We start from the raw sequence: 27,785 nt of genomic DNA on the forward strand, positions 1-27,785 counted from the left end.
TCATATGTGTTGCGGTGCCCAAGTGGTGATAAAATGGATTGACCACATTAACATTTTTATTTCCTTTTTTTAATATTTTGTCTTTTGCAATTTTTCTCATTATGTGTCAATGCAATATCATGACATGATGAGAAGAAAAAAAAAATGCTGTAAGGATGTGGATCCCAGTCTGTAATGTTTCAGGACAGCTGATACAGGAGTCTATACTAAGAGCTGAGCTCAGTACAATATACTGCAGTTTACCAAAATCTGAGTAAATAATCACATCTATTTCCAATGTAAACCCCAAGCATAGAATGAGATGAAGGTCATCAATGTACATGGAAATGTTTACGTTTGTGTGTCAACTCTTATTAAGAGGGGTGGTGGTATCTGTAGAGATTTTTGACAACGGTAAAAACTTTTATTTGCAGTGAGCTGTTCATATATTTTGGGGACTATAGCTATGATATAGATTTACTGAGCTTAGCTTATCTTCTTGAAGCAGATATGACTCTTGTAGAACACGCCAAAATGCTTGTAGCATTACTTTCAGAGAGTCAATTAAAGCTTGCAAGATTCTGACAGCGCATCTCACTTCGGAGTCTCTGTACCTCGCTAGCAGGGGAGCAAACTCGAGGAACAGTTAAGTCATCGATGTTTCGTGGTGCTCTCCCCTTACAAGAGACTGTATGACCAGGAACGCCATACAAGTTCGTGGTAGGACTGGAAATGAATATAACAAACTTAACAATTGAGAAAAACTGAGCTGTTGTTAAGATTATATTGGGCAGCAGTAATTTATAACACAAGGTAAAATAGATTGTATAGGTACAAGTTTGTGGATTAGAAACGGTGCGATGAAATTTTGTTCGACGTTAATCACTCTCAACTGGCATGTCCCACGCAGTACGTAGTAAACATGTCAGAACGATACAGCAAACAGCATATGAAAAAATAAATTTAACAGAGCCTCTATTTTTAAACTCTACCGGTCTAGCCTTTGCATAAACACTAGAACTTATAACGCGCGCTCCAGTAAAATCAATTCCTCTCGCCATTAACGGAAGTGGCCGAGGTCACGTGACTATGCTTTCACGGCGCAACGCCCCGGTGATTGGCTGAGTTCCAAAACATGGGGCCGGCTCTACGCTGTGCGTTCTTGACTTTCTTAAGCCGGCCGCCGAAAGCTTTTAAAAAAATCGAGAAACGGTGTACCTGAAATCGCAGAACCAGAAACACCGAAACAGTCTCACTTATCCTCGTGTTTCCAGGTGTAAAAAAGACTCGAAAGAAATATAGAGAAGAGAGAAATTCAACTCATTGAAAGCACGTTAGCAGACGATCAAACGTCATGCCTTGAACATCGCTGATCGTGTCTGGAGCTATCGAAACTGGAGAAAAGTTTACAAACGGGGGCTGTGCACGGCTGGTGACCTGCTCGTACCTGTCAGGTGAGTGGATCTGTGTATAGTTTTGTTTCATGTTTGTTTCCCACGCGCGCGAACGTTCCAGTAATATGTATATAGATCGTGATCCATTTACAACTGTGACTTATAATGTCTCTCTTACGTGTTGACTTCTACCAATACGATTGCATAATTGTATATATATATAATTAAAATTACACCTAATATAGCCAGATACTGCATACTACAATATGTTTCAAGTATGTTTAAAGAGTAATAACAGAAATAATAGATAGACTCATTTCATAATTTATAGCATTTACAAAATGTACCTCAACTGTAATCAACATACATTTAGTTCATTTACATTTTAAAGAGTCAGCCAGTACAGTGAAATGCTAAAAAACATACTTGTTATTTTTGTTAGTTGTTTAGACATCCATAGGAACTTTGTGCTTTCTTATAGTCCTTAAATTATAAGGTTTGTTTTTTTTCTTGCAGCAATTGTAAATTTACATTTAAACTTTAGGTATTTACATTAGAAAGTAAGGCAGCAAACATTTATTTTAGTTTTTAAAATTTCAAACAGTTTATGTTTGTGATTAAAATACTGATTTAAAGAAAATGTATTCTTTACCTCTGATGCAGTATAACTCGAGCAAGTCTATTCTTTTTAGCCTCTCATTTTTCTATCTGCATACACAGTTAAATAAACCACTGACAAGAAACTATTTACTATACAATAGTGGATTTAAACATTGTGGGCATAGCTACAGGCTTGCTGTTCAGTAGGGTGCATTTTAAGCTTATCTCCCTTTGTGCTGGCTCGGCTACCTCTAGAAAACATAGTGTCAAGCATCATACAAGTCTGTGACAAATAGTTTAAAATAATGCATAAACAAATGAATGAGATTAAGCCATAATTGATTGTTTGGATTTTCCCATGCAGTAGTGTTGTGGTTAAAACACTTGCTTGTCATCACTGCAGTTAGAGGCCATGCATGGGTTCAGGCCTTGTCTCGGGACACTCTGTGTACATCACATCTATTCACAGGGCTGGCTGTTCAGGGTTTTCTCCATCTGCTCCTGTTATTTTCCCACTCAATCCCTCATTATAATGTGAAATCGCCTTTAGGTAGAAGCATTTTCCTACTAAACCAATCAACCAGTTATTGTGCTGAATGTTACAATATATGCACAGAAGGTATATTTTGTAAGCACTATTTACAAGCATAAAAGTGAGATCAAGCAGATGTTTTATTAGATTTCTCACAGACTCTCAGCTAGGAAGAACATGGTCTTCAGAATAGCAAGATATTCAAAGAGGGATATTGTTTTTGTTATAGGATAGGTAGTTTGCCATTATTTAAATATTAATGACAGAAAAGTAGATTTCAGTTATGGAATCTTTGTAACTGTTTGAAAATAATTCTCCTCCTCCTATTATATGCTTTGATCTTATTTTATGAATGAAGTTTAGGTAATTAATCCATGCTATGGCACTTTGCACATTTTCAAAGCCAAAACTGGGTAGGCTGGATTGGAAACTTAAGGACATGTTTAGACAGTAATAAAGGTAATAAAACTTCTTTCATTGATATAAACATGGCTACTTGACCTACTGTCTATACTGGGAATACACTTTCTGCTACTGTTGTTCTACCACCACTATTCTGCTGCTGATATTGATGCTGATGCTCCTGCTTCTATCACCCCATCCTCATTCCAAGTCACGTTGTTATAGCAAAAGCAGCCACCACCACCACCCTGATTCATAGCAAGCAAACTCTTTTCGCTTAACCACTTGGTTTTTCATCTTCATTCATTCGCTTTGCTTATGTTTACCATTGTGTCATCCCTTTGCTGCCACTTGCTGTATTGTTTATTGTCCGTTGGATTGTAGGTTTTTGTCCACAGCACATAGAGCTTGCCTACGTTGAGGAAAATACACTCTACAGATTCAATGATACTAATATTGCTACTATGACTACTTCTGGTAATCTACCATCCACTTCATCTATTGTCATTGATGTTGCTGCACTGAAAGTATTCATCTGTTCAGCTTAAATACTGTTTTTTTTTACTTCAAAGTTCATAAAATAATTTTTATATATTATTTCTTTTCCTCTTCTGCATTCAATTTTTTCCATGAGATCAAATGACAGTTATATACCTGAATTGTAGTATCTCTGAAGGACTTATTTAGCCTGCCATTTTCAGACTATGTAAATCATGCTATATTATGATATATTTTAAAAAGCCTATATATTACGACAATGGATGTAACAGAAGACATTGTTCAAATTGTGCCTCATGTTGTAAGCTATTCAAATCCAGAATACACCATGCTGACACCCCACTGCTCCATATAGCATAACTATGTTAGAGACAAAGAGGTTAAGCTCAGACTGGGAGAATACCAAAGAGTGTGGCATATGACTGAGCTGGTGCCAGAAAAAAATGGGTCATAGATTTTTTATATGATCTGCTCATCATTAAAGAATAAAATTATGGTCTCTTTTGAAAAAAGATAGCTTTTAGGAGACATTATAACAAAGCTGAACAAAGCCCCAATGATCTGTGGCACTAACCAGTTTTATTATGCCTTGGGGAAGCAGTTAGAATTTGGTGACAAGAATCTTTCATTCACTTTGGCAGCTCATATCTTTAACAAACTATCCTGTGAAGTACCTATGGCAGGCTCACTTGGTTCACAATGTTTGAACATTGTTTTTTCACAGTACATTTTATAATGTAGGGGAAATGACATGGCTTTGGTGCCAAGGTCTAAATGCAAATAAGCTGTAGGAGTCCAGCCTTCTTTACCTCCAGCTTGTTCCTCAGTGCAGAATGCCTCTCGTCCTTTGAAAGCTCTCAGTTATGTCTGTCATTTTCAGTGTTATTGAGTGATATATTTTGAGGTTTAATTCTGTGAATACCACAGAAAAAAAAAAATGCAGAGGAGTTATTAGGGACATCATTGTTATAGACCTGGTTCTCAAGTCCACCCATTCTAACTCATTTGCATTCACATTTCATGTAGAACTAGATGGATTCTGAAAGTATTCTGACATAATCAAACCGCTACTTAAGTCTCCAAATCCTAACATATTTGTCTTCACTATTCAATTTATAACTGTGTAAAAAGAATACCAATGTGTACTATACCATCAAAAATCATCACTAGCTATATATCAGGTCTTCGTTATAGAAGACGTGTACAGGTACAAGTATTTACAATTTATTTAGAGATTGTTCAATTATATATTTACATTTTATTTAGAAATAGTTCAATGTTGTGTCATTTATTTTGAATTTTCTTTAAATTTCAGGACATTCAAAACAAGATGTTGCCAGGTGCCAGCACACCTCATGATGCCAGAAGCATCCATTTTAGGATTGTGAGACTGCTTATTAGAATAAAATCAATAGATACACTGTCTCACTTGCACAATTGCTATCTGGCACCTATAACAAACTGATGCTGGACCTTTTGTGAACATTCTTGAAGTGCTAGACAAGCAATGGTTCGGCATGATCAGATTCCGACCGTGTAAGCCTCGTGGCTTGTGCTAAAAGAAGGAATATGTAGGTCATCTTGTAATTATTTGCCTTCTTTTTTTTCTTTTAGTTTGCCCTTATCTCTTCTTCGAGTTTGACTGTTATCAGTTGCAGCTTAGTATGCGATACCGAGTGCTGTTTGTTGCTGTCAAGATCGAAAGGTGTGTAAGGACTCCTCCTCCCCGCCAGACCTCACACTGAGGCTGGGCAGGAGAGGGGTGGTAGTGGATGTCAGCCCCTTGGCTGTTACGCACCTGGCTGAAACAAGTAATACCAGCAACAAGAAAACCTGGTAGGCGCAAAACCAAGCTGTAAATTTTTCCCCACCACTACTCCCGACGGCTTTTTGTTCTTTCCCCACCCAGCCAATATTGCTCACGTGCGGACCTATGAGCTGCCACAAATTATAGGGGTCAGAAGTCAACGATCAACCGTAGAGGTTGTGCGAGCAGTGAAGCTGAAGGAGGAGGTTGGAAAAAAAGGAAACGCGAGGAAGAGATGAAACATTTTCCATTTTCAGCTGTGCTTGTGGGTGATGTGTTTGTCAGGACTAGCCCAGCACTGAACCTAAGATACGGACTCTTCAGCTTTGGATAATTGGATTAACGTATTCATCTGCAGCTGCCTGGGTCGCTGTGATCTGTGATTTGAACTCTGTACTTTTCGGACACTGTTTAGCCACGACTCTCAAACAGAATTTGCTGAAGAGTGTGTGTGGCTACGACTGTAAAACAGGATTTGCTGAAGACTGTGCATAGAATCTTGACTGAAGAGGTATTGGAAGATCAAAAGAGGACGCGTTCTACCGGTTATTTGTACACGTCTCAATAATGATGGGGGCTCTGACTATAAAGAGCACAGATTTACTAAATGGCTTTATTCTGGAACACGAACAAAGAAAGTTTATATTCCTAGACAAGAACGTTAGAAAAAATCTTCCTATGAATTACAGGGGACAAATTCGCAAAGGATGCGTCACCTTTTAGCATCTTTTTGTCAGTTACTTTGTGCATCTTTCGTGACTTCTAGCTGGTGATTCAAGTGTTTGACCCTCTTAAAAGAAGGAAATCCAGAGCTGGCGAGACACACAAGAAAAATCTTTTTCTTACTTACTTTTCTGCTGCGACAGACTTAAGGACTGAAGGAGATGAAATATGCTTGGTTTATCGTTGTACAAAAGTAGAGATATAGGAACCTTATGATTCAGCACCAGAAATCGCAGAGCGGGCATGTTTTTCTGTTTCTCGACCAACGAAAAAAGCAGCTTACATCTTCACATCATTTTTGGTGTACACCCTTCTTTTTTTTTTAAAGGCAGTCGGTCAAGCATTGTTTTTTGCGATCAACATACCAGAAGGGCTGGTATTGTTTTTCTTTTGACTGATTTTGTCCGCAAAAATCTTCTGTTCCGAAATTTTACACAAGAAAACAAACTGGTGTTTCTAAAGTAGCACACTTTTTGCAAATTTGCCAGCAACGAATTTTTTTCGACCTGCTCGTTTTCAAATTGCACAAACTCACATATCATCTGATGCATTTTAAAGTCTTTATTTCTACTGTCTACGTTGCTGCATTCCTACCGTTTATACGAGACCCGACGCATTTTATTTCAAAAGAGCCTTATTCAGTGGAGGAGTAACCTCTGGTTTGTTGCAGTACTGTTCAAAAAAGGACTTTTTCTTTTCGTTGATTGTTTAAGTTATCGGTGTCAGCGCAAAAAGTGAGGTGGAAGTTACAGACAATGTCTACGACGGATCTGACTTCCGGTTCCTACTTCGTGGGGCGTCGCCTGTCGGGCAGCAGCAACAAGATGAGTCTGAAGGACGAGGACATGGAAATCCTGGACTTCAACATCAACGACATCAGCCGGGCCTCCAGCCCCGCCAGCATCAGTGCCAGGTCAGAAGGTCACATGCACCGCGAGCGCCGCCACCATCACCACCACCGACACTCCTTCCGCAGCGGCGGCGGCGGCAGCGGTGACGACGACTATCGGCGACGCTACAACAAACTTAAGGCAGAGCTGGAAATGGAGCGCAGCAAGGTCAAGGCTATGACCAGGGAAAAGATCGAGGAGATGCGACACATCCGTGAGTACTACGAGGACGAGCGACGGCAGGAGCAGGCCAAGCTGCTGAAGACCTTTGAGGACGACAAGCAGCGCGAGGTGAGTAAAGTGCGGGAGGAGCTGCTGAGGCAGAAGGACTACGAACTGCAGCAGGTCCTTAAGTACAAGGAGGACGAACTGCGCTACTACCGCTCCCACACGCCCAGTACCTCGGGCAGCCGCACACCCGTGTCCGAGATGACCAAGACTACAGCGCCCTCTGCCACAGAGACCCCGCGGACCCCAAGGAAGCGAGACCGAGGGCAGGCACACGGGCGGGAAGTGGCGGGAGAACGCTCGCCATCGCAGAGTCCCAGCCGCCAGACGACGTCATCGTCGTCGTCGGAACAGCCGCTTCTTGCTCACGATGCCGGCGGAGCTGGGAGAAGAGATGCGTCGATCTCCAGCGCTGCCTTAGAGAGATCTCACACGCCGGGGCAGGAGGGTAGTCAGCGGGTCACTTCCGGGGGAGAGGAGGGACATGGTGCCAAGAGCGGGGCGCTGCATGCGCGAGTGCAGCAACTAGAAGAGGAGGTGCGGCGCGTAGCGGAGGAGCGCGACCGCCTGCGGGAGGAACAGCGGGGCACGCAGGATGCAAGCCAGAGGCGGGAGGAGGAGCTAGTGCGCGTGAAGGAAGAGTACGAGCAGGAGCTGCGGCGCGTGATCAGCGAGTACAAGAACGTGGCGCTGGGTAACCTCAAGAAGCTGCGCCTGGCCGAGCACGCTCTCCGCGAGGGCGCTATCGGTGAGGATGACGTCTTGCACTTGTCCTTGACCACAACCGCCACTACCCCGGAAGTTGTCGCCACCCGACGGCTGTTCTCTGCATCGCAGTCTGAGGCTGGTCCGGAACCAGTAAAGCTGAGTAGCGCAAAACAACAACAACAACAACAACAACAACAACAACAACAACAACAACAACTGCAGCGACGGGGAGAGAAACCCACACAGAAGTTACAGAAGGGAGACAATATATCAAATAAGCAGAACTTGGAGCCAGGAGACGAGGTGAGTTCTCATTAATGGCTTGTTTATAGCAGTTTTCATTAGATAGTTGGTTAGTTGGTTGATTTCTGTGAATAAATAATCCCATGTCTGTCTCCGATTCATCCGTCACTCTCTTGGTCTAGCCAATCTGTCTCACATCCCGTAAAGTGTCAGTCTAGCGTGCAGTAAGTCTTCATGTCTTGTGACATCTGTTTAAAGATTTCTTTGTGGTAGAAGTTATAGTCTAATTTGCGAGCAAACTTCGGTCACACTTTCTCCAAATTTTGTAATAGCTTTCTTTTTGGACAAATTAGTTACAACATTACTTTAACTTCTCCGCGCTTCTTTTATACCTTGAGCTAACCTTTAACGAAGAGCCAGAGTATGTTGAGCTTGTGGATATGTTGAGTAAAGAACTGCGAAGGTCGTCAGTTTGAAGAAACATGATTTAGCTACTGTGGAAATCATGCGCTTGTCCAAATAATAATGATGATGAAAGATTTGTACTGCGCATACTCACATTCGTAAGAAGTATGCTCTTAGAGCTTAAAACAAGAAGACATAGACAACATGGACAGAAGGAAGAATAAACAACAGTACTAACGATGAATAGAAGAGAAATATAGAAATAGAGGAACCAAGTAGCAAGAATAAAATGTCGTGATTCTGCAGAGGAAGACGTGGAGAAAGTAGCAATAAGCGGGAAACGGGGTGGGTGGGTGCAGAAGGACTAGCATTGTGCTGACTGTGTTAGGACTAATGCTCATAGAAGAGGTACGTTTTCAGTGCAGATTTGAAGGATCCAGTTGTGGGTAGGTGGCGGATATGGAAAGGAAGAGAGTTCCATTGTTTCGCTGCACAGAAACTAAAAATCCTGTGACCATATGTTGTTCTGGTGACAGGAATAGTTAGGGGACGGCCATCAGACGAAGAGCGCAGTTGTGTAGCTGAGGCGTGGGGGAAAAGAAATTAATGGAAATAGGAGCCTGCAAAGAAATTAAAACAGCATGGAAAGTTTGTACTTACACATCGGATGTATGCTTGTAAGTCATCAACTGCTCGTATTGTTTGATGAAATCAGCAAAGCCGGTAGGCAATTATATTTTGACCAAACATATTGAGAAATACGTTTTTTGTAGGCATTGCTCACTGTATCTCATAAACGTGCGCATGAAATAACAATGAAAAGATGCTCAACAAATGCCCTCCCATCAAAAACAAACAAAAATCCTGCTTATTATTGTTTTTAAGAAATATTGCTATAACCTATGTTGTGTTTGGAGCGTACCACGCTGGGCTACAGACTGACAAAAAGATTTTATCGGTAAGTAATGTGCAGCTACTGCATTCAAACGAGCATGGACATAGCATGGCATACACAAGCTGTTTACGGCTGTAGTTTTCGTGACCCTGTGTATTAAGTCAGCCGGCTTTCCTGTGGAGTCCTGTTGCTGGCAGCGTGCCAGGACGCCGTGTAACCGTCACGCTGACGGACAGGCAGCTCGGAGGCGCCGGCCTCGCGCAGTGCACGCGCATGTTTGGTATCGCGTAATGTGGATTCCACAGAACACAATAGCTTTGCACATCACTCGCTACTTGGCACTGCCCCCCATTGCAGGTTGACGGAAACGCTTGAAGTTTCTTCAAAAGTAAATGCTTCAGTGAGAAAAGTTCTATTACAATAGTGACAAATAAATACAGAACCCTCTCCGCCAAATAAAGACAAAACAAAACAAACCCCAGCCAAACAACCACACAAACAAACAAACAACATTTTTTTTTTAACGATACATATGTTTGAAAACTAATCGAACTCTGTTTTCCATCCAGTATCGGTATGAAATCTATTTGGCTTCGCTTGTCGCTAGCCTTATCTCAGAATTGTTTTTTTTTTAAAGTGAGAAAAAGTGTGTGGGGATGCGTGAAGTCTGGGGAGTGACAAGAAGAGGGCACCATTGCTTGCAGCTGTTAGCAGAGGCCAAGTCTGTGACTTCATTGTCGAGGTCATCTTCTCGACGCCGCCTTACAATGTCCCGCAGTTTGCGCTCGGAAAAGTCTGTTTTGCTTAGCGTGCGTAGCTCCATCTGTCGAACGCAGCCTATAAATAGCTCCCGGCGCTGCTCACCCATCTTCATCGAGACAGAGTAGGTCTGCTGAAGGTAATTGCCTGCAGGTGATGACTTCTTGTGTGTATTCCTTACTTTTTTTTCAATTTTCTCTTTTCCCAAACCACATTTTTTTTTAAGTCGATAGGGCAAGCCGTTCGGAAGGAAGAAGATTATATTTACCTGTGTGGAAGGGAATAAAGAATACAGCTGAGGCGAAAGGGGGGGAAGTTCGTAACGCTTCTCCCCTTCCTCATCTCTCTCTTGCCCCCCGACCCCTAGATGTGAGTGGCTGCTGGAGCAAGTCTTCCCTAGTCCCGGTCTACATATACATTTGTTTCCATCATCGAGTCAATGTCTGCCTTCTGTGCCGTACTGCATACAAAGTGTCTTTGTCAGACTTTAACCATTTTCAGATTAGAAAGACATAGAAATAGCTATAACAGTAGATGAATATAAGTCCCACACGCCCCAAAGTAGTCGAAATAATAATAATAATAAGATGATGATAATAATAATGATAATTACTATTGTTATTTATAATCCCTTTAGCCGATCATAAAAGGCGGCTCAAAGCGCTCTACAGATTCACCATTTAAAGATGGATGATGACATTTAACACCAAGCAGTCTAAGGCTATATGGGCTGAACACAAACTCATCCCCTTTTCTTGTATAAACAAATCAAATGGTAACCAACACAGTATAGCACTAAGATACCAATCCTGTGAATTGTCTAATAATGTAAACCTGACACGAAAAACTTTCAAACGAAAGATATCTACAGTCGTCCTTTTGCGTGTCCGCATATTCCCTCAGCCTGTCGGGTGGCCATGCTGCTCGCGCTCATGACTGGCTGCTGTCTGCAGTCGCCTGCATCTGCGTGCTCGCAAATCAAGCCTATTGTGTCAACGTGTTTGTGTGAGTGAGAGAGATAAAGAACGATTAAAAGACTGCAAATGTTTCAAATTAGAACTATTTCAGGTTTGAGGGTGTTTATTAAATTTAAAAAAAATGCAATGATACCAAGTGCATCTGCTTTTTTACACCCAGCCTATAAGGCTTACACTTCTCTCTTGCAGACTCCTTTGCAAGTGCATCCTTTCAAAGTCGCTCTCCCCTGCTACGCTAGGGCATCACTGCTTGATGTATTACCTCCCTTGACACAGCGCCGACTGGCGGCACGCTGTCTTACAGAGCACGTGCCAGCTTTTATTCCACTTTCTTACCTTTAGGTAAATACGGTCAATATAGTCAGAGAATTAAAGTTGATTTAAGTCACTAGAGGTGAAGACGGTTGGTATGAGCAGATGGGACAGGTAAAGTCGGTTGACAGGAAGGAGAAGTAAAGACTTTCAATAGTCAGGAGAAGGTAAAGAAGGACGGTAGTTAGAAAACGTAGATGGTCAACAGGAGAGATAAACATGATTAATAGGACAGCAAAGACTTCATAACTAAGAAAGGAAGCGATTCTTCATGCAAGTCCAGTATTAATTTGTCAAAGTGATACAATCAAAAGGTGCATTAGAGACGTGTGAATGCATGACACCCGAAATAAAAAAACGACTGACACGCGTGCATATTTTGTGTGTGTGTGTAAAAGGATATATATGAGAGAATAATCATATTGTAAAACTTAGTTTTAATATTGCTTGACTTAACTTAAAAGTGTATGAAAAAATGTAAAACAGTAACGCTTAATATTCCTTATGGCTTAGAGAAGTATTTTGGCCAAAGTGGGAAAAGTAACAGTAACAGTATTCTGTTACAGAACTTGCAACTACTTGTACATGCAATCTTTGAATGTCTTTCATGCTGCAATATCTAGACGTTACAACAACAACAACAACAACAACAACAACAACAGCAACAACAACAACCTAAATAAAACTGTGGAATGCAAGGGAAAGGGGATCGAGTGTGGATGGAGGAGAGGCGGGGGGAGGGGAGCAGAAGGATGTGTGATGTGTCGGGTCAGTCAAACCTTGTCAGCGCGTGGACTAGGCAAAGAGAGGGACTTCATGTTTGCTTGTCCAGCGTTGTTGGACGCTTTAAACATCGTTTGCGGTAAACGGTCTGCTCTGTGTCTGCACGTCTCTCGTCTAATGGCGGATGCCATCTGACTGTAGTCGTGCTCGCTAGAGAAGGTAGCAAAGTGTGCTCACGGTCTCCCCTATTGCCGGCATTACTTTGCTTCCTGAAAAAAAGTACCTCAGACCACGACTTATAATAATAGTAATAACAAATGTTAAATTTTCCTTTTAATGAAGTAGCTAACTTCTAAGAAACTGTACTTGGAAGCAGTAATAATAAAAATAATAAACTAAAAAAAAATCTTTCCTTTTTTTTTTCTACTCGCCAGAAGGAAGCGTAGGATTGATTGTTCGGTTTCAGCAATGGGGCGACCGTAAGCAGAGGAGTGATGCCAGGTTCAAAGACATGTGAAATTCAAAGTTGCCCGATGGCAGGCTGGCCTAAAGCGGTTGGAGTTCTTTCCGCCGCAGCTGTTTACGTCGCACCACAACAGTCGCAGCTGTTTCGCAAATGGTCTTCCTGTTGGTTAGCGGAGCTTGTTTGCGAACCTAGCGTAGGATATTTCGGATGGGCAGCATACACCATGCTCTTTACCCTCAATTAGTTTCTGGTACAGACCCGTCCTGTCTGGCGGGTTTTTAATTAATTTGTGTTCTTCTCCGTGATGTGTATAGCGGCCATGCGCTCGTACGAAATTCTGATTGGCTGGCGGGGAAGCGTTCTCTTGATGTGGACACGCGGTTCACTGGCCGGTCACATACTTCAGGTAATCGTAAACTCTTTCTTCAAACTCCTTACCGACACGTATCCTTGGCTAACAAGGGACAGCATATTCTCCAGTAAAGGTGAATTGTAACAGTGCAGCAGTACCCGAGAAGGGACAGCATTACCTGCTTGACGCAGGAGAACATTATTACCTGGTGTTACAAAAGAACAGCTTTACAAGGTTTGAACGGGCCTTCGTCTCGAGTTAGGCCCTGTGCCCGGACTTTTTACTTCACTTTACAGCCAGGTGCTAGACAACCGACATGGAGTGTGACCCTGTTCACACATAGCGTTCCGAGCGGTGACCCTGCTAGGAAGCTGAACTCCGAGGTGTCTACAGAAGGTCGTGGATTGAGCGATATATTGTGAACAGCAATATCTGGAATTCTTGACTGTGAGGTATAGATATATTGCAGTCTTGCAATACACCGAACAGCTGCAGTACAAATCTTGTGGCATACATCACAGGAGTTGACACCAGTGTTGACGATTTACAGTCTCGCAGCTGGAAAAACGTGGACTTGGCAAACTTTTCACATACCGCAGTCTAGCGTCCCCTGCTCCTAATTCACCACTTGTTATTTTCTCATTGTCCTACGAAGCAAAGACAAGTAGGGGTCATGCCAAGGCGGCACCTGAAACTCTGCATTGTGTCCTTGCAGCTATTAATCAGGTCTGTTGGGGGCTCACAGCAGATAACTACTGACCCATGACGGTGCGAGCTGTTGCGTGGCTAAGCTCTGTGACGCCGGTTCCGAGGATTTATGGACATGGTGGCTGCTCTAAAAATTATTTCTTGTCAACCTGTTGGGGTCAGAGGTTGCCACGTTTTTTACCGTAGGGCGAGGTAACGGAATGTTAACAGAACTGCTTGTGACCCACATTTTTGGTTGGCGTTTCTTTTCTAAGCTCGATGTTTCATTAGTTTCAAACTGTTGTCATCTACTAAAGGCACAACCTACCCGAGTGTTCGGCTTCAAGTACAAGGACGATGCATGTGGTGTCCTTTTAGCACTGGTGTCCAATCGACTGCTTCAGATTTCACAGTAACGTGTTGAAATTCGCTGTTGGAAGTGTGCCAGTGTCAAGAAACATCAGGTGTACAGCCAGACTGTGAGTAGGATGTTGCAAGGTGGATGTCTGGTGCAGTGGCCGGTTGTTGTCTACCTGAAAGATGTGTCATGTAACAGCTGGATGTTATTCATAAAGTCGTCAGCGGGATCGAAACGATATTGGCGTGAACTTGGGTTAAACGATGTTTCAAGAACGGAGGTCACTCGCAAGGCCGGGCGACGGAGGACAGCAGTCGCTGGTGAGTACTGAACACCTACAGTCTCTTGAACATCTTGTCCGGTACATATACAAAGTAGTCAGAGATCAAAGTCATCAGAGTAGCAGGCTAAATTGTCGAGAGAGAAAGAGGTGTGTGCGCGCGCTTGCAGCACGTGTCGACGCACGCATGCACACAAATCGTTTATTCCCATGTGTTGAGAGGAAATAGCTGGTAAACTTTTAAGAGAACTGGACTCCTTTTAGTATGAAAGAGCGATAATTTTATAAGTGGCGCAACTTTTCGTCTGTGGAGATTAGGTCTCTTTCCGTACACGTGCAACCCTACTGCCTTATTTTCACCACTTTTCCATCGGCAAAAGTCTAAGAAATACTGTAGAAACGTTTCGATTGTCTTTGGAGACACCCATCAAATGTTTGCACTTATGAAGTTAAAACAAATCCAAGACAAACAGCCGCAATATTCACACCCTCCCCCCGCCGAGTTCATCCGATGAACATTGAATAATACACATTGGTGACATTACGACGGAGGGTTGCGCCAGGACTACTACGGTCACTACTCGTACCACGTGAGTCGTCAGCCTCTTAGCGCAGTCCCTGAAATACATATTGCTCTGTTTGTCAGGTAATCGATTAAGCTGACAGGTTTGCTTGCTGCGAACCGACAATGTGCTGACTCAGAATTTTCGTGGTTAAAAGTTAGCTGTCGCAAGCGACAACGACGACATGAGCAACAAGCCCATGAAAAAAAAAATAATGCAACACGTTTGTAACTGAAAGATCGATGATGTGTTTGCGACACAACCGTAAGGTAGGTAAAGAGGACAATGACATTACCTGAGGAGGTATACAACACAACAATCTAGGTCTGTATCCTCATTGCTGGACGTCATACGTGATCTGACGTAAGCATTCATCAGTGTTTAACGTTCCGGTCACGTAAGTCTACTTTCTTGTAGGACGTGAACGTAAGAAACACTTTTCCCGTGTTGCCATAAGGCAGCATTGGAGAGCGTTACCAGTTTATTGTGAAATTCGTTAGTGAGAGTGTGGTATCGTAACGAACATTAGAAGGTGGTGAATGCTTGTGGTGGATGTCTGGCGTAAAGCTCGGTTAATGTCACAACCTCACAGCTTACATCAAATGGAGAGATTTTTGGATTTTAAAGCAGAATCTCCCTTTCTCTCTCACACACACACTCTCTCTCACAAACACACACACTGTAGGGAAACGAGGCTCACCTTGTGATATTGGCAGTAATAGCCAGATGTCAATAAAGAGTTCCAGTTCTCTCTCTCTCTCACACACACGAGTGATTTGGGGAGGAGAGAGAGTTTTTTGAGTTAAAGACGTCAAGGGTGGGCAAAGATTTCTTTTTCCTGGCCGATCTCAAAATTCTAAGCTATGCAGTTCGCCGCTAAAATATCCCCCCCCCCAACCATCACCACCACCAAGAAACAAAACAAACAACCCACGCCAGGTGACTACACAACAAACCTAGCGATAATGGAATGGATAACATTATGGTACGTTCATTTATCGAATTTATTGTGTAAAGTGAAACTGTTTGAATTCGCTCACAATTAAACTTTAAAACCATCCTTTCCTTTGAAGGCAGTACCCCGCCCCGCCCCACCCAATGCTCTCTAACGATTTCATCAGACATTTATTTGTTGTGCACCAGTAGAGGACCATTGCAGCAATCTGTTTCATGAACGTTTACAGGTGACGGAATGAAGGTCTCACCTAGTGACACACGCAGGCGACAGTCAGAGGCAATATATGTGACTATTGTCTATTTACAGCTGCCGACATTCCGACATTCCGACACTGTGCTTACTCTGTTTACTCTCACGTTTTCGTCAGTCGGCGAGATAACTTGCCCCGCTTTCTCTTGCCGCAATACGCACCCGCGATTTGTTGATATAGATCTCCGAGAACTTTCGTGACTCTGAATAGTGAAGCGGTTTAACCGGCACGTCGTCAACAACTGCGCACCTGGCAACGCCATGTGGAGAGAGTCGTTACTTTACCTGTCCCTAGCAGCGCCGTTGTCGACCTCTCATTGTTTAGTGCTCCTTCCTTCAGCGAGAGGTGGGCTTGTTTCTGCACTTTCTACTACCCCATGAAAAGAGAACATGACGGCCATTCCAGTTGCTGTTTACTGAGTGAGTCAAGTAACTGCTGGACAAAACCAACGGTGAAATGACCGCTTGACCGCTCAAGTGGGGCTGGTCTTCACAAGCTCAATAGACACAGGAGGTGCACGAGCTAGACACACCGAGCTAACACCTGGCCTGAATAAGACGTGTGTCAGCAGTCTAGGTAGCCGTAGTGTAGAACTGTAAACTATTGACTCGCTCTATCACTTTATACCTGTTTACACGGGGCACACCATGCAGTTTACCCGCTAAAGCGCTCAACAAGGAGCAAAAGGGCGCCTCGAGGTTCACCTTGGCCTAAAGACGGTAAACATACCTGACCACTGAAGCCCTGCTGTCTGTTAATGCGATGATTGCTAGCGATTGTTTGTGTATCAAATTACAGCTTGCCTGAATATCGGTCGTGGCAGATGTACCTTCAACCGTATGGTCAAAGTACTAGGGAAGTCTTGGCTTTCTCTTGCCCCGGACACTGCGAATCTCCCCTCATACCCATTTGACATTAGGCTTTGTGTATAAAAAGCTATTTACAGACTAAAGTCTTTGGGTAGTTCAGAAATATTGTCAGTGTTTGAGGCTCGTCCGTAAACGCTACTGATAGTCTGTGAACAATATCTTACGAGCATTGCAATAATCAATCAGAAGATTTGTCGATGTAAAGGGACTTTCGAAACTTAGGAGGAGGGTGGCTTTAGGCCGGTAAGAGGAATCGTGGGGACGACAGAAGTGGGTGGATTTCGAAGTAATTCGTAACCCCCTCCCCAAAGCCGAACGGACCCCTCCGACAACTGGTTGAGCGGGGGAATTAGAAACACTTGTTGACATTCCTTGGTGGTCGCGACGCCTAAAGGAATGTTATGCAAATGATTATGCGAACTTCGATAATGCAAGCGAGTATCTGCGAAATACTTATACAGTGTATGTAAATACCCAGAAGGCTGTGTACCCCCTTCCTATATCTCTCTCTATATACAAGTGAAACAGGAGGGCAATTTTGAAGTTCCAGAGTTATGTTCCATACATAACCTATATCAAAAACACACAACCTACATTTGGCAAAATAATTGACATGAAACATGCCCAGTTCACCCGACACCCGGTTCTGGGTAAGTGATGCGCAGAAAAACGGTGAATATTAGTAACACAGCAAATGCTGTGAGGAAAGTCAACCTCGCACCACCCGACATTGACAGCTGCTCGTTAGTTTTCGCAGTTTACAGCAACAGTCGAGACCTTTCGTTGACTGTTAGTGGTGTGTGGGGGATGCATGTTAACACCTACAGTTACCTCAGTAAGCTAGGCTAAATTGCTCCAACGCCAACGAGAGAGAAGCGGCTTTTGACGCTTGACACGGAATAGACTCCAAAGGTGCTAAAGCCGTTGGGGTGTGAGGGGGGTTGTGGAGGGCGAAGCGTACAGCAACGCAAGGTGAAGGTCGGGGTTAAGTGACAAAAATTTCGTTTGAGAGGGAAAGCGGTGTGTGTGTGTAGCGGGGCTTTTGTTTTCAACTGGGTCCCGCGTGTTTCTAGGCCAGATGGTCTGCCCCTCCCTGCCACGCAGCTCACCTGTCACCTGTGCAGGAAATGAAGGGACAGTTTTAACACCACAACTTGGAGGCCACGGACATCAGCTTGGCTCGCAGCCCGGCAGCTTGTCCTTCCCTCCGTGTCACTCGCTGTCGGGCCAAATGTCGTCCCCCGGTCCTATCCACACTCAGCTGTGCACAGAAGTCACACGAGCGGCGTCGGACGTGGGCGATGATTCAGCCCGACAGAAGCTCCTTGCCCGTGACCTCTTTCGAATCTTGGCCTGATGCGCGAACCTGCGTGATCACCCGTTACGTCACAGACGGTTGGATCGTTTGACGATATCTTTGCCCTCTTACGGTGCACTGCCGCAGGTGTAGTAGGTGTCACACACCACAAACTGAAGCGCCATCGACTTGCAAGTCCTAGTGTTAGCCTCCTGTGTTCTTGCTGTGTGTTCTCGCTTTTGAGCCTTCGTCTCCTTACAGAGCAACCCGATCTTGACTAACGGGAAGATCCCCCATGTTTCTTATCGCTGTGTAAAAATAGCTCTTAGCGGCGACAAAGGACTCAGTGGTATTCTGCTGGAGACTGCCGTGTACCTGAGTACCCGTGTACCTGTGTGTACTCTTGATGCTGGGAAAAATAGCGATTGCGTTCTGGAGGACATTCCTAAAAAGGATGAATTAATAAAAATTGTGTTCCGGCATTTGAGGAATATACTCGCCTGACGAGTGATTGAGAAGAGGTCACGGGTCACGCTGTGATGTGTCGAACGAGCGGCTTTCACTGTCCTGGTGACATAGCGGAGCGCAGAGGACGTGCACGTTGGGGGGTAGGGGGGAGTATGACAGGCCGAGTTTACTGACCGCCAGAGGTCTCGAGGTCAGGTCTTAGGTGTCAGTTTAGTGCAGTGGGGATCATTTTTTACAAATCGTTTGCAGACAGCAAGTTCGATGTCAGTGTGAAAAACCGCATTTTAACGACGAGAAGACTTACGACCCTTGCTTTGCTGCAGTCGAGTGCATGAACGGGACCTGCTCCATGCCAACTCACGAACGACAGGTTGGTTTACACGACAGATGACACCTGTGCGAAGGTTACCTGTCAGTGGTACTTTGTTGTAGCAGGTTACTAGCTCACCTTGCACTGCGAGTTGGCGTTGCCACGCTGGATGAAGCTTGAATGACGCGGAAATACCACCACGTGCAAGGTGCTCCAATGTCAAGGACTCGAGGGCTTTACATTTCTCTGTTTTCTGTTTGGGGTGAGGCGCGGACATGCCGCTTCACTCGTCACGTTAAATAAAAATCATGTTCACGCTTTCGGCAGAGTCCACCGATTCGTAATTTCCACTGTGTGACTAAATGGTGTGTGAAGTCGCCGTTACAGTGTGACGCATGTCGTACCCGGATACATGCATACCCCAGCGACGTCAGTAATGTGAGCAAGCTGACTGTGGGGACAAACTTTCTGGTCGTTGACACGGCTCATGATGGAAATATTACTGGAGAAGCCATCGCGCTTATCATCCTACGATTATGGCGAGGAGGAGGAGATCGAAGAGGAAGAAAGGCGACCTCCTCGGATGGCGCCAGAGGTGAGGAAGCTGTTAGAAAACCTAAGGTCATACAGCTTGACTCTTATCATATCTCAATCCGATAGTCGTTATATATTTAGTGCTGATGAAGAGAATCACTCCATGTTGCGCTTCTTTGCGTTCGATCCAGTGAGAGGCTGGGAGAGCAATGTCCTGAAGCCTGCTGACCATCTAGGAGATTATTGCACTCTATTCCTCCTCACTATAAAATGTGGTTTTAGTGGCTTCATTTCTAGAGTAGTGAGAATAAGGATTTTATTTTTAAATGACGAGAATTTGTTGTACATTGGTGGGGAAGGTGGGGAACTAGGCAGGCATGATGTGTTGTTGTTAGCTCACCGGTTGACAAGGAGGTGAGCATTACATGTCAGTGTTATGGCCGTGTGCCAGTCTCTCATCTGCCCGGACTTGCGACGAGCGTGTTTGAATAGCTCGCCCTCTAATCCTCCCCTCCCATCTCCACACTCATCATGTTTATTGACAAGTAAAAGCACATATGAGGTTGTCACAAAAACATTGAACGTAGATCATATAGATTGTTGGCCTTCTTTTGATCAGCATATTTTATATTATAGTTTTTTCCCTCATAATCTGTAGCGTAACTGGCTAGCAGCGTTTGCCAAAGTTTCCACACACCAAACAAACAAGAGCCTCGTAGAAAAACGTGAAACAGTTTCACACTACACTTCACCTAACAGACTCCCGATAATATGCTGTCCATGTGTTCTTGTTCTTAGCCGCTAAGAGTATCTTTCTCAGGAGTGTGAGTATGCGCTTTACAAGTTTTAGTCGCCCAAACATTTGCAGCAAGACGTTTGAGCATCGTTTTAGGAAGCCATCAGGGATGGGGAGCCTTTTTTTCCTCCAAGGGCCATTTTGATAATATATATATATTATGTATATCATCATTCGCGTGTTATACAAAATCATCTACTTAAAAATCAGCCTGGTCTGTTTAGTCAAGCTGTAGTTTCGCCACAGTATGTGAACACTTTTGCAACGTTCACAATCCCAGCCTGCCTACCACTGCTGTTCTTCACAGTCCAAATAAGGCGCATTTACAGTGCACACACACACACACACAGATATGCTTGCACTTGCACAAATCCGAACGAATTTTTTTTTTTTTTTACCAGCCAAAGCTTTTTCATTTGCTCATCCTTTGGAAATCCAAGTTTGGACACTTGTAGGCCCGAAACGGTAAACAGAAATGTCGACGATAATTGATGAAGAACGATACACGTATCTAAGTGGTCTACACTAAGCTTGGGGGAAGGTCACGTGCATACATAATTCTCCTAAAGCGTCCATATAGTATGCTGGCTGCCGACGACCAGCATACATGTCTGGCTGTCATGTACTCGTATGTGTCCTGTCTATCCCGTAATGCTTATCCCTCGACATTTACGTTATTATTACTGACAATATACATTTATATTGCTATGTAATTCAGCCGTTACAAAGCTGAAATCTGTTACTGTCTTGACGGGTCGGAGGAAATGATTTCACTGGCCGGACGTTCCCCACCGCTGTTGCATGTGGACATAATCGTAGCTGACACATTTCATGCGTTTTTGGACGATTCCTGTGACTTGCATGAAAGAGATTTGATTTGTGAACATGTTAACATTGACTGTTAAACCGTGCAACACTGCCTGCAGGAGGTAATTGTGGTCTTTAAACTGTTTTGAGCTACAAACTATATAAATTAAATTAAGTATAAAAGTAGAATAAATTGGGTTGAGGCATAATACTAGTGAAATGATTTTAAAAAAATCAAGCATACTATGTGGGAAATGCTCAGCAATAGACGAAATAGACTTAAACCTTTTCGCCACTAGGGACGTAGGTCATTGGCAGAAGTCAAGTTATGATGACCACAGTGAGCAAGCAGCTCGTTCAATTCGTCATCGGTGGGAAAAACCACAGGTGTACAGAAAGTCTCTTTATCGCCTCTCGATCACTATGGTGATAACAGGTGTTTGTGTTCAGGACGCGAGGCGTGAAAGCTACAGGTGTGCAGAAAGTATCTTTTTCATCTCTCGATCACTATGGGGACAACATGTGTTTCTTTTCATGATTCTATGGATGCAGTGTTCATACCACTGTAGGTTTTAGTTATTAGAAACATATAAGCTTTGAGCACTTTCAGTTTTATGTTGTCTAGATAGCATATACTTCTTTTCACTCCATTCATGCAGTTTTTTTGTAATGTAGGCGGAATCACAAACTAACATTTCTATCAATCCTCTGACTTTAACGAGTCAGATCACGTGATAAAACAAGTCCCAGCACAGGAGACCATCCACATGTGTACGCGTGTACTATGACTGACAAGTTCTAGAGTCGAAATAATGTTGTGTTTAAAAAAGCGCTTTTTCAATCGACTTGAGTTATTTTTTTAATACTTTTCTGTCGAAAACAAAGCGCGTACTTAATTGTAAAATAGAGATGTGTGCGGTAGATGTGCCCTCGCGCATGGATACGTTGCCGGAAGACCTTCCTGTGCATACTGGGCACAATTTAGGATTAGGTAGGGTCACACGGACCAGAAAACAATAGTGCTTCACCTGGAATATTTATTGCGAATAGGACCAGAGACAGCGAGTGGCTAGAGAGCCATCTACGTAGACCAGCATCGAAGCCTTGCTGCTGCACCTGACATTGTAAATCTCTCGCTCTCACTCAAAAGAGAGAGAGATGAACACTCTATTCAGTATCTTCCGCACGCCTTGGAGACTTTCCAAGCTCATTGTTGTTGTTTTTTTTTCAAATAAAACGATTTTTAACGCCTTGTTAATTATTTGGTAATAATTGTTATTTCAGATGGTCGCGACGACACCAAAAGCCACGACCGTCACTACTCAAGGCGATAAATTTAAAATGCCGAGTTTTCTCTAAACGTCACTGTAAACTTACAGTAATTTGTAAACTTTGTTTTTGCTCATAACTATATTATTTTGTTTAAAATTATAATTTAATGTTAGGCTAAGCATGCTTCGAACGCTAAAAGAAAAGGTAGGTGAAATGAAAAGTTAGGATTGAATGATAGATACTTGCGTTCTTAATCGTTTGGCTCAAAATGCTGGATTTCAAACCAACCGTTTACTTATAATCGTCTTTAAAATGCGAAGAAAAACCAACGGACACTACCTCGTGACGCAGAAAGAACAGTTTGACAAGGAAGGCATTGCTGTGATGCCAGTCTTCACTCACCTACTCTTCAATGTACTTGGGTTACAAACTGTAGGGTGCGATCTCCACACCTATGATGGCAACACTTTGATGGTGGCACTGAGGAGACTGAAGATGAATGTTGGCGCCGTATGGCTTCGATATCGTCATTGGACAGCAAATCATGGCGGCTCATTTGTACCGCCCAAGACCTGTGTTTAAGATGCGATGGCAAGTAAACGGTTGTATTGCAGCCCGGAATTTTGAGCTGAAAGGATTGAAAACGTCAGGGTCTTACATTAAAGCTCGACTTATTAATTATTTCACTTGGATTTTCATTTAAAGTTTCAACGTAAGACTGTACCTTAGATGAAGTTCAAATGAAAAGAAACATTATTCTTGAATACTCTTGAATGCTCTAATATTTTCTAAAATGAAATAAATTTTCAAAGAAGTTAGATTTATATTGGGAATCAATGTGCTTGATGCTTCTAAACACGTGGTCCGCCAGATGAATGCAAACGGTGCTTTAACGCACGTGCACACTGCACGCACGCACGCACGCACGCACGCAGAATTACACCGTAACACAACCCTAATTCTTTCAAACAAGAGAAGCCATTTATTTAACCGCCAAAAGTCGATCGTAACGACCTAGTTCCGCTCACTTGTACCAGTAGCGATGCGAGGTGTGATGAGATGTGAACAGTATGGCGTCGTCTTTACAACAGTCACAACGTGCGGACAGCTGTTACACCTTTATTTTTAGGTCCTCGCTGGTCTCCTGCATATATCGGTATTGATTTGCCTACGTCCTAACGTAGCACGCCTGTCACACTGTGTTGTGTGGGCATGCGCAGTCGCCAATGAGGGTTGACAGTATGTAAAACTTGTTTGTACCCTGCTGTCTTCCATCTTGGACTTTGTTGACCACACCCGGCTTTCCACCACTCGTGTCACGTCACGTGATTAGGATGACGCAAAAGAGCGGATGACATCACATTTTGTCGATTGTCTGACATCAGAATGTCGTGTGTCACAGTTCGCAGAGGTCACGCCTGAAGGTAGCAGCAGAAAAGTCGGTTCAGGACTCGGAGTGTGATAGGACGGGAGGTGGATGCCGTAGTCAGAAGTCGCAGGATGAGACAAGGGACATTATTTTACAGAAGCTCATTTCACGTTCTACAAGACGTCGGCGGCGCTGCTGCTTGACACGTGCAGACGTGACGGGGGCAAAACAATGGCAGCAAGAAGTCAGTGTCAGTGTTTCGTGTTGACACGTACTTGGGCAGTGTGGACTAGGCGTGTGATCGTATGATCGTGGTGTTTACACTACACCCTCACTTGTTTTCTTATTGTGCTGCTGTGCACTAATGACGAATACTACAAATAACATTGATTTGGCGTGATCATCCGGGTTGTCCGTGGGTGAAAGGCTAGAACTGCCAGTAAATAAAGCTAGTCCGCAAGTTGGGAAGGATATACACTTGCCAAGCAGGAACGCTGACGTTCGTCCTCTGTTTCTGTTGACCGTTGCAGACTTTCGAGCGACATTTGAGAGCAGCTTTGTTTACACCTGGGAGAGGATTTCTAGCTCGCGTGTGTCAGCTTTGCGAGCAGGTCTCCAGGTGCGCCTTTAATGTCACCCGAGGGGAAGCTCCTTAGCCTCGGGACGCACACTTACTTCCCTGCTTCCGGTGGGCCAGTTGCCAGTGCGGGATTGTATGTGCAGGTCTATGTGGATCGTTGGCGGTGGGTCGGCGTTGCTGTCATCATCAGACTTTCAGTGTCAAGGGGGTCGACAGGAGGTGTGTCAGGTGTTGTGTTGTCCACTCCGCAGCGGCCACGAGCGCCGCAGTTAACTGTCTAGATGACGGAACGGAGGAAACGGCTGATGAGGATGAATGGCCATGTGGCCAACAACAGTTGTGAAAGTGGTCACTGGACCATGGCTTCCAGTGATACAAACCCTGACGATACGCTTGACGAAGAGGAACAGGTAATTTGATCTACCGTTTGTTAGGCTTTGGTGCTGGCGTTATAGTGTCATCATGTGTATTCGTGTGAGTGATAGAGCGGACGTGTTTGTGTACCCTTGTTACAAATCCACGCTTTCTCATCTTTTACATTTTCATCTCTAACGCTGCCAGAACTAAATGTTTTGCAACGTAAGGTCGAAGGTCACATTATGTATTCTTCCTCTTTTCGTCGCTAGAAACCTGTCCGGCAGAACACTTATTTAAAGCAGTTACTAGATCATCCAGTAGCTGGTACGGGGAGGGGTAGGGGGCGGGTATTAGAGTAGTGAACTGTGACTAGCGCGCAGATGTAAGTGTCGTGCCCCCATCATCAGTCCCAGCTAGTACACACACAGACGTAGGCGTTTGTGACAGGTGTTTTGAGGTATGATTCACTGTCGAGCTGTTGACTTCACTCTATCAGGCGTAGGCGACACGGAGGGGGCGTGAGCGAGTGAAGATGAAGATGCTTCGTCGTTGCTTGGACTTCACGCCTAGAGGTATCCCGAGCAAGGAAATAAACGTCTGAAAAATACAGTGCTAGTACATGTAGTTGATCTTGCATGCTGATGCTCTATCTTGTCATCATCATCCATCCATCAATCATCCATCACAATCCATCATCAATCAATCAATCATCATCATCACCATCCTACACTTTTACGGGGACACAACAAACAAACTTATCTGTCTTGGCCATCTTTCGAATGCTTGCTTCTCACCTCTTACTCATTCTGTCGTCCCTTGACTGGTACCGGTCACTGGAGAGAGCGCAGACACTGGAGCTCACAAGGCCCGCCACTCTCGTCTGGCTCGAACGATGGTGAGCAGGTCCTGCACGTGACGACCAGTCTACATCTTGACGTTCATGTCAGTTCTTCCTCTGTCCACCTCGCCGTCCATCTCCTATGGTACCTTGAAGGGCAGTTTTTGACAGAGGGCTGTGCCGGGTCACATGACCAAACCAGACCAGATCACAGGCTTGACTTCTGCGAGTAGGAGTTCCTGGTGTCCTGCGACTGTGGCGACCGTGCTTCGTGTTTGGCGAAATCCGGCAGCGTAACGGTTAAACGTTTGTCATCAGTATAGCTAGGATCGAGAGTCTTGGGTTCATATCTCATATTGGGCACCAATTGTTTTCATGTGGTACCTGTTTACACGACTGACTTTGTGACCGTGATGTAACTTTAGCAGGTGGCTCAGCGTAAAACACCAACTTTCCTCCTTCAGCTTTCTCTGTACGTATTGTGTTCCCTCGTTTATCGCGGGGGATAGGTTTCGTCACTAACGCCGTTGATGCTTTTCCGGTTTCCTTTCCTCACAGGAGTTTGATTTTTGGCAACTGTAGCTCGGCAGGTCTGGATACGGTTGATGTGCATGCTGCAGGATGCGTGTGCTGGATGTGTACGTAGGCTGTGCACTAACCTTTATGACACAGGAGAAACCCGCGTAGTGTGAGCCTGAACATGACCTGGGTCGCTGACAGTCTGGCTGTTGTAAACTATTTGGTACTGTGCTCAACTTGTCTTCTAACACTTCGTACCCTTTTATCTGCCGACATCGCATCTTCTTTCAAGTATCTTCTTTCCTTTTTTCTTTCCTTCTTTCGTTCATTCGTTCAGTGCACTGATCCTATTAAATTACTTATTAATACAGTTTCAACATTAAATGAAGCGTTCTAGAGTTTTGAGATTGGCTTCATGACACTTAATATCAAAGGATGACGAGCACCTTCCTACTTTGGGGTTTTGATGTTTACTTCAAGTCTTATTCTTTCAGGAGAGGTTTTCGCTTGCGTAACTATATAGAGCATTCTGTTTATTTCATGTTTATTTTTCTAGAGGGTCTTGCACTTTTTTCTGTATTTTTTTTTACTGCTAGAGGGTTTTGCATGCGCATTCGTCTAGGCGGCTTTCTATGTTTATTTTTCAGAAGGGCTCTGCATACTGATTGTTTTAGAGGATTCTGTATATTTATTCTATTAGGTTGTTCTGTGTCTGTCTTGTAGACGGATCTGTTGATTTTTCTAGCAAATCGGCCTCTTTGTTCTTCAAAAGTGTTCTTTATTTTTTTTCAAGCATGTTGAAGCGATATGATTTTCTGCGAAAGAAACACTTAGTCGCAGATTGCTTTTTATTTATTTCCTCATACCTGGTACGTATAGCTAACTTTTTGTAAATGGAACTGCCCAATGATGTCATACTTTCATAGGCTGGCTTTTTAAAAATCAAATTTACGACTAATTATTTTTCAAATTCACGTGTGCCTAAGACTGTGAAGCTAAACCATTTTCCTCATAACCAACTTTTGGCAGAATGGTCTTTATGATTTAGATTATCAGGGTGTCGGATTAATGTTGTGACTTGTTTATTAGCCTGAATCGTCTCAGCTTTAGTCGCGTGTCCGACTGGTGTTGTGCTCATGCGAATGCTCACTGAAGTAGGAAGATTTCCCCGAGAAGTCTGCTGGACAGACGATGATGTGTTGCCGGGCCGACAGAGGCGCCGTTGCTGACAGGAGTTGCGCTTTGCGAGTTGCTGGCGTCTGACTTTGCTCGCGTGCGATTGGCTGGCCGAAATCAAGGTCATGGCTAATGATTAATTAGACACCTCGCACTTGCTGTGACATTTGAGTTACGAGGACATCTGCTGCCTGAAAATGATCTATAACACATTTGCACACTCAGCAGAGTTTGTCAAGAGCTTACAGGTCAACAACATTCGTAAAGTCTGAAGTCCGATCAACTTTAAATACAGTTTGTAATGTCCGGGAAAAGTCGGTATAGTTAAAATTCAGATAAGCATTTAGTACACTTTGTAAAGCTTGGTAAACATGGAGTAGTTGAAGGGAAGATCATCTTGTAGGACATTGTGTGAAGTTTGATTCTGTTGCTTGACTTAAGCACTGACATGATACTGATTGATATCGTACTTAGCTTGCTGCAGGCATGATGTCTATATATTTAATGTACATCTTTCTCTAAGGCTATACCTGTTTACCTTGTTGTAGCGAACACCCAATCTTACAGTAATGTATTATGCAAACTTGCTTGTGTAGTAGATATA

General features: G+C 43.7%; 1 protein-coding gene across 4 annotated transcripts in view; it reads left to right on the plus strand.

Moving 5' to 3' along the window:
* Positions 1 to 1,095: 1,095 nt before the first annotated feature.
* The window catches only part of LOC112562103 (trichohyalin-like), a 126,447-nt gene continuing 99,757 nt past the window's right edge, over positions 1,096 to 27,785 (plus strand). For 2 of the 4 annotated variants that reach the window (XM_025235110.1, XM_025235111.1), the window contains exons 1-2: positions 1,098 to 1,433; positions 4,721 to 8,064. In XM_025235110.1, coding sequence (XP_025090895.1) covers positions 6,691 to 8,064 — 1,374 coding nt within the window. In that variant the 5' untranslated portion in view covers positions 1,098 to 1,433; positions 4,721 to 6,690. Of the gene's footprint in view, positions 1,434 to 4,720; positions 8,065 to 27,785 lie in introns of all 4 variants that reach the window. The other 2 variants (XM_025235113.1, XM_025235112.1) reach the window with 2 other exon arrangements.

This window comes from Pomacea canaliculata, linkage group LG4 (genome assembly GCF_003073045.1).
Source record: "Pomacea canaliculata isolate SZHN2017 linkage group LG4, ASM307304v1, whole genome shotgun sequence".
In the NCBI taxonomy this organism is placed as follows: Eukaryota; Metazoa; Mollusca; class Gastropoda; order Architaenioglossa; family Ampullariidae; genus Pomacea; species Pomacea canaliculata.